At 34.4% G+C, this 14,939-nt stretch overlaps 1 protein-coding gene across 4 annotated transcripts in view; it reads left to right on the forward strand.

Annotated features, from left to right (window-relative positions):
• Positions 1-14,939, forward strand: part of FRK (fyn related Src family tyrosine kinase) — a 116,463-nt gene that overhangs the window by 25,630 nt on the left and 75,894 nt on the right. The window contains exons 1-2 of one of the 4 annotated variants that reach the window (XM_021936899.2): positions 4,958-7,081; positions 11,333-11,385. The exons of 2 other annotated variants lie outside the window; for them this stretch is intronic. In XM_021936899.2, the coding sequence (XP_021792591.1) occupies positions 11,333-11,385 (53 nt within the window). In that variant the 5' untranslated portion in view covers positions 4,958-7,081. Of the gene's footprint in view, positions 1-4,957; positions 7,082-11,332; positions 11,386-14,939 lie in introns of those variants that run through there. One more of the 4 variants, XM_021936900.2, reaches the window with a different exon arrangement.

Raw genomic sequence — 14,939 nt, forward strand, 5'->3', positions numbered from 1 at the left:
ATGTTTCTGCACAGTTCCAATGTTGACATAGGACAGTGCTCATTGAATTTGCTCAATATATCTGTACATTTACATTTACAGTTAAGTACATTGATATCTATGCTTTAACATTATTTTACTTGTTTAATGAATAAAGTATTTTGTTTTTCCTTTTCAACAGAATATTACCACCTTGTTTGACTTTGAAAGTCACTTCCCAGAAGCTAATTTTCTCAAATGCAAGGGAAGACTATCTCCTAGGAATCTTTGCTCAACAGTTTTGGGATGATATCTCAAAAAGGATTTTGTTTTACCATTTCTATCACATCATTGTACACTGACAGATCATTGAGCACACTTGGGTGATTCAATTTGGTACAGAGGATATTATGAGAAAAATGATCCCAAATTATTTTTCAAACTGATGTTTTTTTGTTATCCATGTGACATTATATTTTACCAACTTTTGTTTGCTATAATTTTGTACCACAGTACAGAAATAGGGGTATAAATAATGAATATTTTAGTTTGATCCAGCAGTAAGTAAGTGTATTTGCTGAGGGCAACCCAAGTAATTGGCTCACTGCATTCCTGAAGCTTATCTTATCAAACAGATATCAGACACTGCTGAAAGATGGAGGTGGGGGGAACTATCCCTGTTACTCAAGGATTTGTCATAGAAAGAGGCTTTGTCTAAGCAAAGAAGGAAACTGTCATTTCTTCTTAAGTTGCTGATCTAGTTTAAGAAACAAAGTATATTTGCTCAAACTTATTTTTTTAAAAAGTGCAGGCAACTCTCCCACTGTTTGTTCCTTTTCTGTCCAGACATTTTTCCTAGAATGGAAAACTGAAATTAAATCACTTTTAATGGAACTTAGGGTAATGGTGATTAAGAAAGGGAGCCAGATGAAGAGAAAGAAAATAGATAGCATTACAGGATGGAGGACAAGAAGGATAAGAATAGGGAGAAGGCAATACTTAAATTTCTGTTATAAAAGGAAAGTAGCAAGTGTTAAACAATCTCTCTCTACTGTAAATAGAAACCATAGAAACAGACATTCACCTGCTGTGTATTTATTTGTGGGTAGTTGTTGCAACAACTGAGTACTTGTTAGCCAGCAACGTTGAAAAAAAAATGAGTACAGTAGTGATTAAGGAAAACATTTAAGAATTAACTCTACTAATAAGCCAATGAGTTGATAGTTTGATTTTAAGGAATAGCTGCATAAAGCGTATGACAATTTTCCTTGCTTCTTCATTTTTTGATTTAGGCATTGGTTATATTTAATCCAAATTTATTACCTATCATGTGCTAATACTTTGCTAGTGAGTTATATTAGCAGATTATAACTTTGAAACAGAATTTTCATTCAATGTTATTATGTAGAGAGTTTCTGAATGTGTGTTTTTGATGGATATGTAGGTGTGAGTAATGGTTGTAGTTACATTGGGAAAGAATAAGACTTAGAAATTTTATAGTGTGGATGATTAAGCATTCTGTGAGGTCAACTGAAGTTGGATATTTGTGTATTGATTTCTTAGAACAATTTTTGACCTCTCTTAAAGTCACCACTATAACTTAACTTCTGATTAGTACTGATTAGTAAAGAATTAAATTATTTGTCAGAACTAAATTCTTCTTGGAAGGCCAAGCAGCAGCAAACAAAATCAGTATTCTTAACTCTTAAAAACAACTCTTGACTCTACTTCTCCTCTGATTACTGCAGAATCTCTACAGCAAAATTCTGAAAAAGTTGCCTATACTCAGTGTCCTTTTTTTTTCTTCTCTCTCTGGTCCCCCACACCACAATTTAAAAATTTTTATTATAAAAAAGTTCAAACATAGAAAAAGATAGAGAACAGTACCACCAGGTGCCATTACTCAACTTCAACAATTCTCAACATATGGCAATCTTATCCCATCCTTATATTAATATTTCTTCTTCCCACCCAATCTCTACCCACTATGGTGTTATTTTGAATCACATCCTAGACATCATATAATTCTATCTGTAAATCCTTTTGTAAGTGTATCTAAAATACATGAAATAATCTTAATAAACAAACGTAATTATAAAACAATCACCCCTAAAAAGTAAAAAAAATACCCTAATATTACCAAGTATCCAGTATAAAACTTCTCACAGTTTTATAGTTTGTTTTTTATGATTTGTTTGAATCCAGATTTTTGTGGGTATATCTTGTTGTTGCTTGTTCATCCACATAAAGTCCATTTGTTCTAATTGGTTGATTTGTCTCTTTTAATCTCGTTTAATATGGATCTTCTCTCTGCGTTAGTTTCCTTGCAATTTATTTCCTTTGCCTCTGGAGTTTCCCACAATCTGAATTTGCTGACTCATTCTCTCTTGAACACACTGCAGTTAGACTATTCTTACTACTCTGGGAAGCTGCTCTTATCAAAAGTCACCAAGGAAATTTCACATTGTAATACCTGTTGGTCAGTTTTTAGTCCTCATTTTAGTTATCTACATTATTCTTGATGTATAATAATTATACATATTTATGGTATACATGTGATATTTTGATTGATGCATACAATATGTAATGATCAAATCAGGGTAATTGGGATATCCATCACCTCACTGATCGATTCTCCGTGTTGGGAACATTCCAAATTCTCTCTTCTAGGTATTTTGAAATATGTAATTACTGTTAAGTATAGACATCATACTGTGCTATTAAACATTAGAACTTATTCCTTCTGTCTAACTGTATGTTTTTACCCAATAAACCTCTGTTCATACCCTTCCCCACTACTCTTCCCGGTCTCTGGTAACCACTGCCAACATTGTTTACCACTTGATAACTCATTGTCTTTAATAAACTTTCTTTAATTGATCTCCAGTACAGCTGATCTCCAGGTTTCCTTCTATACCACTGGCTGAGACATTTTTTGCTATTTCTTTCTGTTTTACTAGTAAATGTCAGAGTGCCCCAGAGTTCAAACTCTGGTTCTCCCCTCTCTCTGTCCTCACTTTCTTGATCATCTCATTCAATTTGAGACATGTATACTCAATGATCTACTTGACATTGCCATATGCAAATGGAAGTTTTCAAATTCCAGACATTTCCAATAACTCTCAAACTGAGCTCTTACATTCATTCCATGACCCAGTCCCACAAAGTTTCCCCCAGCTCTGTCAACAGCAAATATCCTCCATTTGCTCTGGTCAAATACCTCGGAATCATTCTGATTTCCATTTTCTTTTCATGCCTCATTTCCAGACACATTGCTTTGCCTCTTCCTTCGGCAGTGTCCACAAATGAACCGTCTCTCACCAGCTCCTGTCCCCATCTGGTCCAACCCACTTTGAACTTTCAATCTGGCTTAGAGTGATAGTTTCTGTAACCCTTACCTTAAATACAGACTATGCTCAACCCAGCAGGCAGAGTGACCCCATTAAAATGCCAAAAAATTAAAATTACTTCTCTGTTCAAAATCCTCCAGCAGTTTTCTATCTGACTTAGAGCTGAATTCTGAGTCTCCTTGCAGGGACTTCCAAGGCCCTAATTATCTCTCATTTACACCATCACTTCTCTGACTTAATTCCTCATTTCTTTTTCCTTGGCTTTTTCCACTTCTGCCACAGGACTTTTATGGGGCAGAAAAGTAGACACCAAGTTGAAAAATGATTTTTATAAAATTTGTTTAGACCCTAGATTTTAAACTTTATTGTTCAATAAATTTGTACAAAATAAAGAGAAAAATAACTGGCTCAATTAGAATTTAAAAGCTGAAGAACTGTTCTCATAGGTGTAATACCTTGCTCTATCCTGAACCACTGATCTATGGGCTTAGGCCAAATTATCGTTAAGTAATTTACTTTTATATTAAAGGGAAAATGTCTTTTTTTGGTCCATGTATATGTACATTTATCCTGAGGATATTGGTGAACATAGCCAGTTTCAAAGTCTATTGGTATTGTGGGAATGGCTATTATTCTTACTTAGATATTTGAATTGAAATGTAACCTTTTAATTAACTTGTGCTGATGTTTCATCTCTGCCTGGCAGTTCAAATTGATTCTTATTAATAAGTGGCTGCCTGTGTTCCATCATACAGCATGGAGAACACAGTCTTTCTTGCTCAAGGATGCCGAGTGCAAAAAGGACAATCTGAGAGGTGAAAATAGTCTCTAGTATTTCTAAAAATGCCAACAAAAGGCTATGTTATTAATAAACAGATTTCTAGATTTCAGTCCTAGGCATTTCCACAACCCTCGATTGCATTTGTTTTTCTCTTATTTCCGTGTTTTTTAAATTTTTATTTTTATTTTTGCTTATCACAGGCAAGAATTCCATTTATGTCTGCAAAGAAGAATTTTTTTTCAATGAATTCAATGCAATATATACACACCTAAAAAAAAGCTGTAAACATGGAAAAACAATGTGAATCAATTCTGCGGTGCTATTACATAAAATTACTCTCTGTATCTCAAAGGTGTTTCTCCCTCCCTCAAGAAATTAAACATAGCCATGAAATATAAATGAATATATGTTTGCGATAATGCTACTTGACATTTTAGTTATAATTAACAGAACTTCCAATATTAACCAACATTAATTAACAATATAAAGTGTTTAAACATGGATCGTAATAACAATGCTGAGTGGATTATGCACATTCATCAATACACCTCATGTTTATTAAATATTTCTCTTCAAATTCTGTATTATTAAGCAAACTTATTAAACCTGCCATGTGAATCTTGATTTTTTTCTATACTTTTTCTCTAATGATCACTCCTTCCTTAGGATATCGTGGTGTTGGAGATAGGCTGCATGTTTGCCCCTTTTTCTCTTAGATGTTGATCTTTTCTTATTTACATGTAAGAGAACATTGTAAAGAAAGCATCTCTTTTTTCTGACGTGTTGTAGATAATGTTTTTCAGTTTTAGCTTGCCTTTTGTCTTTTATTATTTTTTTTTTGCTACACAAAATTTTAAAGTATTTCTATAAGGTTGTCTATTAGTCTTTTACTTTATGATTTTTACCTGTGTTGATTTTATCAGAAAAAATTTATTGTCTTCCGTGTGCTCCATATGTGGAAGAATCTGAGAAATGATATACAGTTCCTGACACTGTAGGCCTTAGAATACAGTGAGGGATTCATTTTATTAGGAAGGAACCTTATGTTGGAAATTTTTCTACAGCTTCCTCTTGTGTATATTTTGGATATGAATTTAGTTATAATTTCAGAATTATGGTGATGGTTTGTTAGAATGAAGTAATGATAAATCATTGTCTGTAAGTCTGGGAAAATATTTTAGGAATTTAAAAATATCTGAGAGCTTGGGACAGTTTTCATGTGAATGATCATATTGTTTCTCAAAATAAATTTTATTCCTAATCTATTGTTTCATATTTCACAGGTAAGTTGGTTAAAGATAACCAAGTCATGGTGTATTTTTATAACACTTTCATCTTTTAAGAAACAAATGGACAGAAACCTAACCGAATCTATTTCTAGCTGATCTTAATGTAATTTTGATGTCAGACTTGGAGGTCATATGGCTTTGTGGGAGTCCATGGACTCTAATTCTGATTGGCTTAGACATACACAGATCCATTGAGTTTACTTCTTACTCCAAATTGGGGTGATATGGAGTTTGGAGCATAAATTAAAATTATTGTTCTGAATGTGTACTCGTTTCTCTGCCATCCAAATTGTTCAATGTCCAGTTTAAACCTAACTTCCTGCATGACATCTCTTCTCAACCATTAGAGCTAGATGTGATTTTCCTCCTCTCTGAAATTCACTGACGTATTTTTGGCACAAAGTAATAAGTTGTGTTATAATGACATTTTTGAATGTTACTAAAATATATTTTTCAGGCGATATATGTATAAGAAATTTATTATACAAAAGTAAAATAGCTTAGTTTGCATATGCACATGTTTTCTGCATGAAAGTAATCAGTGTACATATTCTGCTTTTATACTTCTATGCATTTTAAGGTGCTACCAAGTCCTCAGATTAATTTTTCTAATTTTCATATTTCTGTCAGTGAATGAATCATAATTTATTTAACCCTCATCTTAACAGTTAGCATTTAGACTTTCTTACACTTTTTATTTTTCTAATGTTTTGAATAGCATAGCAACAAATTTCCTTCCATATAAAGATATGTCCATGTTTTACATGATTTCTTAAGGATAGAGTCCAAGAATCTGAATTACTGAGCCAAAGGATGAATGATTTAAGGCTCTTACTGCTTATTGCCAAATATGTTTGTAAAGGATCTTACTGACCCCACAGGTTAAGGACTTAGTCCCACAAGAGTGTCCTCTACTGCAGATACCAGCTACAATCCCCAGGTTGTGACCTATGCTTCTGACCAACTAGCTATAAATTGGGTGCTTCCCATGACCCACTCTTGGGGTTTAATTAGTTTGCTTGAGTGACTCACAGAACTCAGGGAAACACGTTTACCAATGTATTCCAAAGGACATTGTAAAGGATACAGATGAACAGTGTGATGAAAGAGATTCACAGGGTGAGGTATGGGCAAAGCAGTGGAGGGTTTCCACACTCTCCCAAATGCACTACCCTCCAGACACATCCACATGTTCAGGGATTTTTTTTATGGAAGGTTTATCACTTGGGTATGATCAATTATTGGGTCTCCAGCTCTTCTCTCCTCATGGCTTGTTCTTTCTGGTGACCAGCCCTGATCCAGGAGCCCACCCTGAGTCACCCCATTAGAACAAAAGATTCTACACCCAGGAAATTCCAAAGGATTAGGAACTTTGTGTCAGGAGTTGGGGTCGAGGACCAAATATTAAAACAAAAGATGCACCTAGCACTCCTATCACTCAGAAAATGATAAGAGTTTTAGGAGTTCTCTGCCAGGAACTGGGCCAGACACCAAATATGTATTTCTTATTACATCACAATATCACAGTTTCCAAGGTAGGGGCTATGCAACATAATATGAGAAGATTGTCTGCTAAGGTACAAAGACATTCAAGCCACAAGTTACTTGAATACAAATTAATGGTACAGATACTGCGAGTGAACAGAATCCATAAACAGCACCACTTGGGAAATGATTTGGGCTGAGTTCTCGGATTCCCTGAAGTAAGTTGGCAATACCGTGAGTAGTCAGGCATACTGGACCAAGGGAAACAGCATTTTATGGGACATCTGAGGGATCATCCTCTCCTCTTTACCCCTGTCCCCCACTAAGGATCAAAAAGAAATTATTTGAGAGGGTCTGAACTGTGGAGTGGCTGGCTCATTATAATCTCAAACTCTGTTCTACTATGAAGCCAGGAAAACACCTGGCCTCATAGTTTCAGATACCAACTCTATACCACAGAAATATGGATTATACTTTCTTCTGAGGGGGTCTGTGGCTCATAAATAAACACTGATCATTATAGGCCATGAACAAATTCAATTTCAAAGAGTAAGAATTTATACAGTACTTATTGAGATGGCTAGAAAATAGGATCTGGAATTAATAAACTAAAACAAACAAAAATACCAAATAATTGGAAAATAAAGTTTTCCCTAAAAATCAGGCTAAAAAAGGAATTATGGACACAATATCAGAGTATTTTGATTTTTAGATAGATGATGAATGAAAGAATCTTTAGATAGGAAACGGGGTGACTGACAGATCTGGATTTGTATTCTAGCACTGTGGCTTGCTACTTTGACCTCAGAAAAGGCTTAAAGCATCTCAGTTACCTTGTGTAGAATAATTAATGTAAATAATTTGCACAGTGCCTGGCCCTTACCTTATGCAATAAAACAATATTGAATTAAATTGATGATTTAGGAAGCTTTTATTCTGAAGAACAAAAAGAGAATAAAAAAAGAAAGTGAATTTGGTATGAATCACTACTACACAAGCAGTACCTAAATAGGTGCTCGATAAATGTGTGTAAAATAAATAAGAGAATATTGAACTTAAACCTTAACACTGTAGTATCTCTCATAGCACTTAATCCATTGCATCATGATCATCTGAGCATGATTTTAGGCCCTGGGGATACAGCAGTGTGCAAAACAGACAAAAATCCCTATTTTCAAGTTGTTTAATTCTAGTGGGGAGGCAGACAATAAACAAAACAAAGAAGTAAGTTATAGACTACATTAGAAGATGCAAAGAATTTTTGAGAAAATTAGAAGGAGAAATAGGCAGTGTGAGATGAGTGGTGTCACTATTTTAAATGGGATAGTTAGGGAAGATCTCACAGAGGTGGCCAATTGAAGGATCTAGTGAAGAGCGTTCCAGGCAGAGGAAAGAGAAGGCGCCAAGTCCCTGAGGAAGGAGCTTGCTAACTGTGCCCAGGAACATGGAGGAGCTTGGTGTGGCTGGAGCAGAGTGAGCAAAACAGAGTGGCAGGTCCCACATCTCAACTGTGTGCTCAGTGAGGGCAGGAACTGGAAGTTTCCTCTCTCCTTCCAATGATTAGCATGAGGCTAAGCATTGTAGGATTCACAACATAAATGTTCTCTACCTAAATATATTGATACGTGAATTACCGAATGCTATAAGTTGAAGTATGTCCCCCCAAAGTCTTTATATGGAAGTCCCCAACTGCTTTTACCCTCAGAATGTGACCTAATTTGGAATAGAGACATTGCGGATCCAGTTAGGAGGAGACCATACAGGCATAGGATGGAGCCCTAATATGTACTTATAAAAAGGGGAAATTTGGAGACTCAGACATACACACAGGAAGAATGCCATGTGAATGTGAGGTAGAGATTGGGGTGATACATCTACAAATTAAGGGATGCCAAAGACTGCCAACAAAACACCAGAAGCTAGGAGAGAGCCATGGAATAGATTCTCCCTCACTAACTGCAAAAGGAGCCAACAGGCTGACATGTTGGCCTCAGACTTGTAAACTTGAGAGCTGTAGGAGGATACATTTCTATTAAGCTAACCCATTTGTAGTGCTTTGTTACAGCAGCTACTAGCTAACTAATACACTGAATGAATGTTTTCTTTTGCCTAGACTCTTTGCCTAGACGGATTCCACACCCTATGTTAAGAAAAAAAAAATCCAATTTTTAAATAATTAAAAGACTGAAATTTTATTGGATAAAAATGTGATTAGTCAAGGAACATATGTGGAAAATGTAAATTTGTTGGTATAGGAAATTTTAAAAAATAAACTGTGATTTCCTGTTGGAAAAATTAATGATGGTACTGAGTAGTGACAAAGGTTTTGTGACAATATAGTCAGTTAACATCAGAACTGAGTTAAATTGTAGAACAACTGGTTGGTGTCTGCTGGTGAATTGCTTGGTGTGTGGGGAAAACCTCCTACACATCTGGTATCAGAAGTGGTGTATTTTATTGAGTGTTGACTGTGCAGTAAGAGGAGTCAGTTTCCACCTACCATATAGACACTTATTGTGAGCATTTTAATGACTCAGTTTTCTTTTCCTGTAGATACTGGATGACTTCTCCTCTGAACCCTGACTTTGTCTCTGAACAGTTCCTCACTTCCCTTTGGCCAGCATCTCTAACTGACCTGTCCACTCCTGTATATCAGCTTTTTGTTTTTTTAAACTCAAAGCTCATGTTTCATTTTGCATTTTTCTTTTAATATCTTTTATCATATACTTTCTAATCATATCATTTTTTCTTCTTTAAGCCCTTTTATAATTTTTATTTATTGAATCTGTTGTAGACATATAGGACTGGATTACAAATGTTCTGTTTTCCCTTTTACTTTCGAATAGTTCTTACTTTATGCTATATTTATTTATCCTATTTTGCACATACTAACATATTTGTGAATTATGAACTATCAATTATAATGACCTTTTACAATTTGATACTTTTAGAAAAACTCCAAACCCCAATTTTTCTAAATTTACATTGTTGTGCCTAGTTTTAAAAAAGTTAAATTGATAAAAATTTATCTAGCACTGTACTTTGATAATTTCTGTATCTTTTCACCTTTGGTGCCTTGATAAGAAATATACACTCAGATTCAATTTTTTAAACCAATCTTAAATTCTATGACTTGATGGGCACATTTGGGCCACTTATATTCACTATTACAAGTATTTTCATCTGTCAACCTATTTGACAGTTTAAAAAATTATGGTGTCTTGTCTCTTTTCTGTTAAGACTCTTTATTTGCGACTATGTTTTTGTTTTGTTCTAGTAGTATAATGGGAGGAAGTTATTTCATGTTAAAGAACAACAGTTTGAACATTGTTGGATGATTTAAATATGCTCTCTCATTAGCCCTCACAATCACTAGGTGAAGTAATTAGTAACAATTACTTTCAACTCATTTAACAGTTTTCCAACACATCTAACATATCTTTCCTAATGCATTTAACAGTTTCAGATGGCCCACAGGCAACTCTTTAAGACCTCATCCTGTTCCTGTGCGTGCCAAGTTATACATAAAGCAATAGCCAGTACTTCAGAGATTTATTATAAATTCCTTATCATTTCTACCCTACTTTATACCTTATTCCTTGCCCAATTTTGACACATCTTTCTTCACTATTCAGTTTGCCCCGTTTTGGTATTCAGCTGATGACATCTCCAGGTGCTGGTTACTTGCATCATTCACTGATGCTGCATTTCCTTCCTTCTGGTAAATTCTTTGTAGAATTAATAAGTCACCTTTTGGCTTCTCAAAGCGTTTCCTTGTGGACAAAGCAAACAGCTCTCTCTAACTTGGATCCCAAAGAATTTTATTTTATTTTTTATCATCAGTAAAAAAAAACAAAAGCGAATGGTGGGTGGGTGGGTGTGTTATGCATGTCTTTCCTTCCTTCCTCCCCTCCCCCTCCCTCCCTCCCTCCCTTCCTTCCTTCCTTCCTTGTTTAACTTATCATGGTTTTCTATCGTAAGTCATACTTTTGGTGTCAAGTCTAGGAACTCTTTGCCTAGCTGGAGATCCTGAAGGCTTTTTTCTTGCTTTTTACATTAGTACAATTTGATTAGAGAATTATTTGCTGCACACTTCTCAACTGAAATCAGAAGTCTTGATTCCAAAGTTCGAAACTATGTAAATGAACAAATGGATGGCAGACTAACCATAGTCTATACAGCTAGAGTCTTTCCTTTTAAAAAATATTTTTATGGCATTTAGCATTATAGAAACACAAAATTCCTCTTCTGTGGGTACTGTCATGAAGGAGGGAGGAGCATGAAAAGATAGGGCCACTGTTCTCTGTGCTTTATTGAGTTATTGGTAGATTACTTTATAGAGTTATTGGTAGAATCCAATTGAAATGTCAAGGAGATATTAAGGTGCTGAAATTGTTTCCATTCAATTCTACTTTACTCTTCGAAATAACCCTGTGAAGAATGTACTATTAATACCCCCTTTTTAACAGATGAGGAAACTGAGGCCAGAGGCCATGCAACATGTGGAACATACTCCTTTACAGTGAGTAAATGGCGAACTTTGGATTCAACATAAACAGAGAACTATAGCTTGTTTTCCTAACACTGTTTATCATTCTGTACTATGGAACCAATGACAGATAACTCATATTATTAACAGAGGATTATAACACACAAATGTAAGTAATAGGAAGGACATTGTTAAGAAATAGGCTATAACAAATAAAGATATAACCACATATGTTGGGTGCTTTTAGGTCTTCTAATAAGTCTAGCTTTGTAAAAGGTCAAAATGACAAGAGTGTGGTTTCAAGCTTTATCATTTCTAGAAAAGACTTATTTAATTTGAAAATATATTTATGGTCTAGGTGTAAGTTCATGATGATTTCACCATTAGTGGCAAGAATTTCCTTTTACTGCTGAAATTCAATAGAATATTTCATAAATACAGAGTAGATTCCTTATTTTAAGATTTAAGATTTTAAGATAAAATTTTAGTCATTTTTTGAATAAAGTGAAAGCAAGCAGTACATTTTTGTTGACTTTTCAATCTGAATATCTTTTCCAAAAACCTCAGCTAATTGGGAGCATAATTTTTATAACAAATATTGCCAATTAGATATTTACTTTCTTGATTCCAGGATTTAAGCTTCATCCAGCTGGTCTTCTGCAATGTGTGGCTATCTCTACATCTTTCTAAACAAAGAAGCAATGGCAGTCTATGTGATATCTTTTGACAGATCTTCTGGGGCCTCACTAATTCTAATTTCTTCCTTTCATGGGGCCTGCAATTCTTTCTATTCTTTGCTTTAAAGCCCTCTCTCCAGAGACCTTTTTTAAAAAGATAAGTATCTTATCAGGAAAGCAGATATTCTCCCCAAGCAACTCACTGTCATTTCTATACCCTCCTTGATGGTAAGGAAGCAGGAGTCAGGAAAGTTATATTCACATGGGTCAGTCTAGTGTGTGTGTGTGTGTGTGTGTGTGTGTGTGTGTGTGTGTGTATGTGTAGGTTCTCAGGATTCTATAGCAGCAGATAAAAACTTTATGAAAAGATTTCTGTGATCAAACTTTTCAATGGAATTTTTTTTTCAAAAGTCAACCTACTTATTTTCAAGTGTAACTAAGAAAATATTAGGGCTATAAAATTAAATGTAGCTTTGAAAAATTATTTTTTCTTAAGTACAGTTTACCCACAGTAAAATAAACAGATTTTAAGCTTACATTTCAATGGAATTTGATAAATGTATATCAAGTGACATAACAATAATGATGTAAAACATTTCTTGGTTATATAGATGAGAGGTTTCTATGTTGCCCAGGCTGGCTTCCAACGCTTAAGCCTCGCCTCCTTATGCACTAGGACAACAGGCCTGAGCCACTGTGGCTCCCAATGTAGAACATTTCTATTACCTCAGGAAATTCCATATCCCTTTCAGATACTCTCCCTTTCCCTGTCCCTGTGATTCCATCACCATAGCTTAGTTTTGCCTATGCTGGCCCTTCATATAAATGCAATCATATATCTATTTTCTGTGACTTGCTTGTTTGGCTTGACATAATGGTTTTGAGGCTCAGTCATATTGTTGTATGTATCATTAGTTTGCTGCTTTTTGGTTCTGAGTACTAGTTCACTATATGACTATATTGTAATTTGTTTCTTCATTCTCCTGTTGATGAACATTTTGGCTGCTTCCCATTTTTGTCTATTACAAATAAAACTCATATTAACATTTTTGTGCAAGTCTACTTGTGGACGTATGCTTTCATTTTTCTTAAGTAAATACCCAAGAGTGGAATTCCTGCGTCATAGGGTCAATGTATGTTTGACTTTATAATATATTGCCAAATATTTCTCCAAAGGCCTTGTACTATTTTGACTTTACATATGAGAGATGCTCCACATCCTTGCCAATACTTGCTATTGTTAGTCTTTTTGTTAGCCATTCTATTTGTGATGAAATGCCATCTCATGTTGGTTTTAATTTGCATTTCCTTGATGACTAATGATGTTGAGCACATTTTCCTGTCCTTACTGGCCAGCTTCATATCTCCTTTTGTGAAGTGTCTCTTTAAGTCTTCTGCCCATTTAAAAATTCAACATCTGGACATACTTGCAGTTTGTTTCTGTTGACTGCTTTTTTGCCTGAGTATGGGTTACTCTTCAGTTTCTTTGCTATGCTGCTATTTTTGTGATTGGACATAGGACATTGTTGTTGTTACTCTAGATTCTGTCACATTCTTGAAAATTACTGTTTTTTTGTTTTATTAGATAATTAAGTTGCCTGAATCTAACTGCAGACTTTGTCTGCATCAATGTATATATAACTGCTTGTAGCTCTTGTCTGTTCTTAGTTTACCGTTGCGTATGATGTTAGGCGAAGGGTATATTGTTGCCCCTTTTCAGAATGAGGAAGTTTTCTTCTGTTTCAACTTCACTAAGTGTTTTTGTTTTTAAATCATGAATAGATGTTGAATTTTTCAAAACTATTTTTCTGCATCTATTGAGCTGCTGATTATATAGTTTTTCTTTTTTTAATTCATCAACATGGTCAATTACAACTGATTTTCAAGTAGAAAAATCAACCTTCTAAATGGGATAAATCCCATTTTGTTGTGAAGTATTTTTGATGAATTTGATTTACCAGTATATTTTAAGGATTTTCGAATCAGTGTTCAGGAGAGGTATTCATCTGTAGTTTCCTTTTCTTGGAAAAAGATGATTGCCTATGATTTTGGTATCAGGGTAACTCTGGGTGTCATAAAACAAATTGGAAAACATTTTTTATTTCTGTATTTTCTGAAAGAGTTTATATGTAAAACTGACATTATTTCTTCCTTAAATTTTGGTAGAATTCACTTGTGAAGCCCTGAGGGCATGGAGTTTTCTTTGTGTGAAACTTTTAAATTATGAATGTAATTTCTTTAAAAAATATAGGGTTATTAATATTTTCTGTTTCTTCTTGTGTTATTTTGGGTACTATATATTTATTGGGGAACCTGTCAATTTCATCTTAGTTGTCAAATTTATTATCATACAGTTGTTAACAATATTTCTTTATTATTATTTTAATATCTGAGAACCTGTGATGGTCTCCTCTTTAATTGCTGATATTGATAAATTATTTTTTATTTTTTTCTTGAACAGCCTTGTTAGAGGCTTATGACTTTTATTAATCTTTCCAAAAATATCAATTTTTATCTTTATGCGTTCTTCCCATTGTTTGGTTTTCCTTTGACCATTTTTTACTGTTCTCTTTACTATTTGTTTCCTTCTATGTCTTTTAGGTTTACTTTGTTCTTTTTTCAAAACATGAATTGAAAGGGAGTATATGGCTTTGAAAAAGCAATAGAGAGATTTGCATTAGGGCATGCTAAGAAATTTTATGTTGAACAGATTTCTTAATCATCTTATTTTTGTTATCAAGAGATTTTAAAGTGACATGACCTTTGCTGTAAATTTAATTTTAGATAATTACATACAATGGGCATGAAGACTGCAGGCAGCATAAAGAAATCATAAGGCAGAAAATTCTTGCTCTCTACTTGTCAAGCCAAACTCCTATTAATAGCACTGTAATTTGAAGGTGGAAGTAT

The sequence above is a fragment of the Papio anubis genome, chromosome 6 (assembly GCF_008728515.1).
Source record: "Papio anubis isolate 15944 chromosome 6, Panubis1.0, whole genome shotgun sequence".
Classification (NCBI taxonomy): domain Eukaryota; kingdom Metazoa; phylum Chordata; class Mammalia; order Primates; family Cercopithecidae; genus Papio; species Papio anubis.